The following is a 3,803-nucleotide window of genomic DNA, read 5'->3' as shown; positions in this document are numbered from 1 at the left end:
AACCGGTGAGGTGATAGCCGGCCATAATCTCAGCGTGGGCGCTAATTTCTACGTGGGCGGCACTGCTACGCTACAAAGCGTCACTATTAACGGCACATTGGTGGTGAAAGGCGCTGCCACACTCGCCGCAGTTACGGCCGCATCACTTACCTGTAACGGAAATATGTCCGTAGGGGGTGCGGCAACTGTAACCGGCAACACGGCATTAAAACGCGATCTTAAAGTTTCGGGTTCCACCACAGTGGCGGCACTCACTTCATCGTCACTGAATAACACCGGAAACGCGACCGTAGGCGCCCGGTTGACTTCAGGCCAGATTTACGTAAATAACTCCGTCGATACGCAGTATTTGAACGTGCGGAATACGTCTGTCTTTGGGCAGGGCGTAACCATGAATAACGCGCTTAACGTTAAAGGGACTACCACAGCCGTTAATCTGAACGCCTCAGGCGCAATTAACGCGACAGGTAATGTTACCGGCCAGCAGGTGATACCAAGAAACTACACCAACTTTGATGCCCGCTTTGCGCTGAAAAGCACTATTTCAAAAAGTGCCACCGGCTATCACATCGACCAATCAACGGGGCTTATCACGCAGTGGGGCATTGCAACCCGTGGCGGCGGCAATCAGACACAAATTAACTTCCCTTATAAATTCCCCAGCGCCTGTGTAAACGTCCAGTTAACGCTGCGCGAAGGGAGCAACATTTTCCGCGATCAGAACGTTTATGTTTCGGGGGTAACGACCAGTAGCTTTGTTTATAACGCTGGTTCGGGCGAGGGTAGTTCTTACTGGGAGGCAAAAGGATGGTAACGGAAATTTTTTACTACAGCGCTAAGCTGAATTGCTTTGTGTGTGAATCACTGCGAGACCGCTACGAGGCGAGCGCAGAAGGGTGGCCAGACGACGCAAAGGAGATTTCTGAGCGCTGGTATAACTATTTGCTCCTGAGGCAGTCAGAGGGCCGTACAATCGTCCCTGATGAGTATGGTATGCCGGTGCTGGCGCCGCTGGTGGTCAACTGGCCAGATAAAGCGGCAGATTTGCGTGATGAGCTGCTTAAAGAAGCGTACGCGGCCGCAGCAGACTGGCGCACAGAACTGGAGATCGAAATTCTTTCGGACGAGGACAAAGAAAAATTAAAGCTAACTATGCGATATATTTCACAGTTAAAAGCTTTGGAAACACGCGACATATCGGACCAGAGCGATTATGATGCAATACGCTGGCCTCAACCACCAGCGCTAGATTGGCTTTTCCCCATAGCTGAAAAACTCGCCGGCGAGGGCGAGGGCGCCACAGCTTAGATTAGCCTGCTAGTTCGTTAGTTAGTCCTATGAAGTAAGTCTATTCCTTGCTGATTTCGAGCCAGATTTTTCTGGCTCTTTTTTTGGGTTTATTGCTACAATCTGTAGCACGCCAGAATTAAACTCAATACAGAAGGTAAAGCCATGACTTACAAAATCCGCCTCCCGCTGCCGCGTCAACGCGACACCCAAAGCCTTTTTATCAATGCCCACGGTAATATCGTTTCCTCAATCCTGCAGGGGATGGACACGCCCAGCGAAAACGCGTTTTTCCGCTATACAGAATCTGTACGCGTGCCCCGTTTCCGTGTCGAAATTGAGCGACTTACGACCGTGGATGTTTACCCAACCGTCTGCACTTTCTTTTTCCCAGACGGGGATCAGTTTGAGAGGGTTGAAATCACGTGTAACGCGATCACCGTACCGCTGTTTGTCGAAATCCCGCCCTCATTCACCCCGCACCATGTAGTGATAAGCGACGCCGGTTATGTTTATGTGCTGTTTGAAAAGCTCACAAACGCGCAGCTGGTGGACTTCCAGAGCCGGATTGACGCTGGTGACGCAGATGATATTTGTGAAGCCGATCGCCGTTCGTGCCTGGGTTATATTCGCCATGCATACGACCTGACGCGCGGCGAGCGTACGTTAGAAATTTCTCCCTCAACTAATGCATAAAAAGGACCCCAAAATGACAGATGAAACGTTGTTAACCCCCGAAGAAAAAGCGCATATCGCCGTACTCAGTGAGGCTATTGCCGAAATCGCGGAGGTAAACCGCTTGCAGAAGCCCAACTCCACCAGCATGTGCCCACGTTATCACCTGGTGGCCCCTTGTGGCTGGATGGGGAGCGCGCCCTCTGTAGTCTGGTTTAACGGCCAGTATCACGCTTATTACTCTTTCTCACCGTTTGCCCTTACTGCCGGCGATCTGTATATCGGCCATTCAGTCAGTAACGACCTTTTACGCTGGGAGCACAAGGACCCCATTCTGGCGCCAGAAGCCAAATATGATAATCACGGTTGCCGTGGTCCTTTCGCCGTTGTCTTTAACAATATGGTTTTCCTGTATTACACCGGCATGATTGAGCTGGAGCACAAGGGCGAGACGCACTATATGGAAAATGTGTGTCTGGCGTCGTCTGGCGATGGTGATACGTTCCAGAAGCTGGGCGCGGTAATTTCTCCCTTTGGCGGCACGACCTACATCGGGGATCCGATTGTCTGGAAAGAGGGGGGTTTCTGGTATATGACGCTTGCTATCCAGCGTCAGGACCAGGTGGGCGATCATGTACGGTCAAGTGTGGCGCTCTATCGCTCTTATACGCTGTACGAGTGGGATTACATGACCACCCTGTTAACGGAGAAAAAAGCAGACGCTGAACAGTGGACGGCCCCGCAGATTTTCAGCGTAGGCGATGCCACCTTTATGGCTTTAACGCAGCTCACGCCGCTTGAGACCACTGTTTACCCGGATACGAAGCACATCACGCCGGACGGCCAGGAAAGTGTCATTCCGGGTGACACTGTAACGGCGCTCCCGCCGTACGAAAACCTGCACCGGACTGTGACGTTTGCCGGCGAAATCTCCCTTACTGACGGATTCAAGCGCACCGGCGACGCGGTGAAACTGGATATCGGCAGCGACATGCTGTTACCGCGCATCTTTGACGCGCCTGACGGCCGCAAAATCCTGCTGGGGTGGGCCAACATGTGGGGCGATGCTCAGCCCACTATGTTCTTTGGTTTCGCCGGAAGCTGGACCCTGCCGCGTGAGGTAGAGCTCGTTAATGGCCAGCTGCACCAGAAACCTATTGTCGAGCTGGAGCAGTACCGCGTTACCGGCACCATGTACGACGCATTGACGTTAACCGACAGCCATACGGCGCTCACTGACGACAACCCCAGCTTTGACTTTGAGCTGGTGTTTGACCTCGATGCCACCAGCGCGGAAACGTTCGGGTTTAGTATCGGCGCCGGCTACAAACTGGAGTTTGAAGTTTCCGAAAACAACGAGCTGGAGCTGACAGTATTTAGCCAGCGCAATTATTACCAGGAAGGGCTGGACGATACGCGCGCCTTAACGATCACCCGCGGGAGCCAGCTCAAAATCTACGGCGTGTTTGACCGCTCGCTGGTGGAGCTGTTTATTGATGGTCTGGCCATGCCGCTGACGGCTCGCATCATGCCAGGTATCAGCGACCGCAGGATTTATCTGTATTCCATGGGCGGCACATTGCAGCTGTCCAGCGCACATCATCACGCTTTAAGCAGTTTTTAACGACGACAAACACAGCCGGCGAACGCCGGCTTTTTTTATGGGGTAAGCAATGGGGAAGGGGTTAGTTTTTACGGCCGTGGCGGGAGTTTTTGGGCTGGTGGCGTTTGTGCTTTATGACAGCTTTAACACGCATGAGCGAGCGGGACAGCAGAAGCAGGAGATAAGACAGCAGGAAAACACGATTAAGGCGTGGCAGTTACAGGTGGATACGCTGAAC

At 52.6% G+C, this 3,803-nt stretch overlaps 1 protein-coding gene across 1 annotated transcript; it reads left to right on the top strand.

The window, feature by feature from the left end:
- The first annotated feature begins 2,386 nt into the window (after positions 1–2,386).
- On the top strand, positions 2,387–3,586 carry LOC126327894 (sucrose-6-phosphate hydrolase-like). Its single transcript, XM_049995926.1, has one exon. It carries the CDS (start codon positions 2,387–2,389, stop codon positions 3,584–3,586), a length of 1,200 nt encoding a protein of 399 aa, XP_049851883.1.
- Positions 3,587–3,803: the final 217 nt, after the last annotated feature.

Source organism: Schistocerca gregaria, unplaced genomic scaffold, assembly GCF_023897955.1.
Source record: "Schistocerca gregaria isolate iqSchGreg1 unplaced genomic scaffold, iqSchGreg1.2 ptg001069l, whole genome shotgun sequence".
Taxonomy (NCBI): domain Eukaryota; kingdom Metazoa; phylum Arthropoda; class Insecta; order Orthoptera; family Acrididae; genus Schistocerca; species Schistocerca gregaria.
This window is presented reverse-complemented; position numbering and strand designations above follow the sequence as displayed.

Excerpts from the sequence above, each read along its gene's own strand:
- LOC126327894 (XM_049995926.1), top strand. The coding sequence starts at position 2,387 with ATGATTGAGCTGGAGCACAAGGGCGAGACGCACTATATGGAAAATGTG.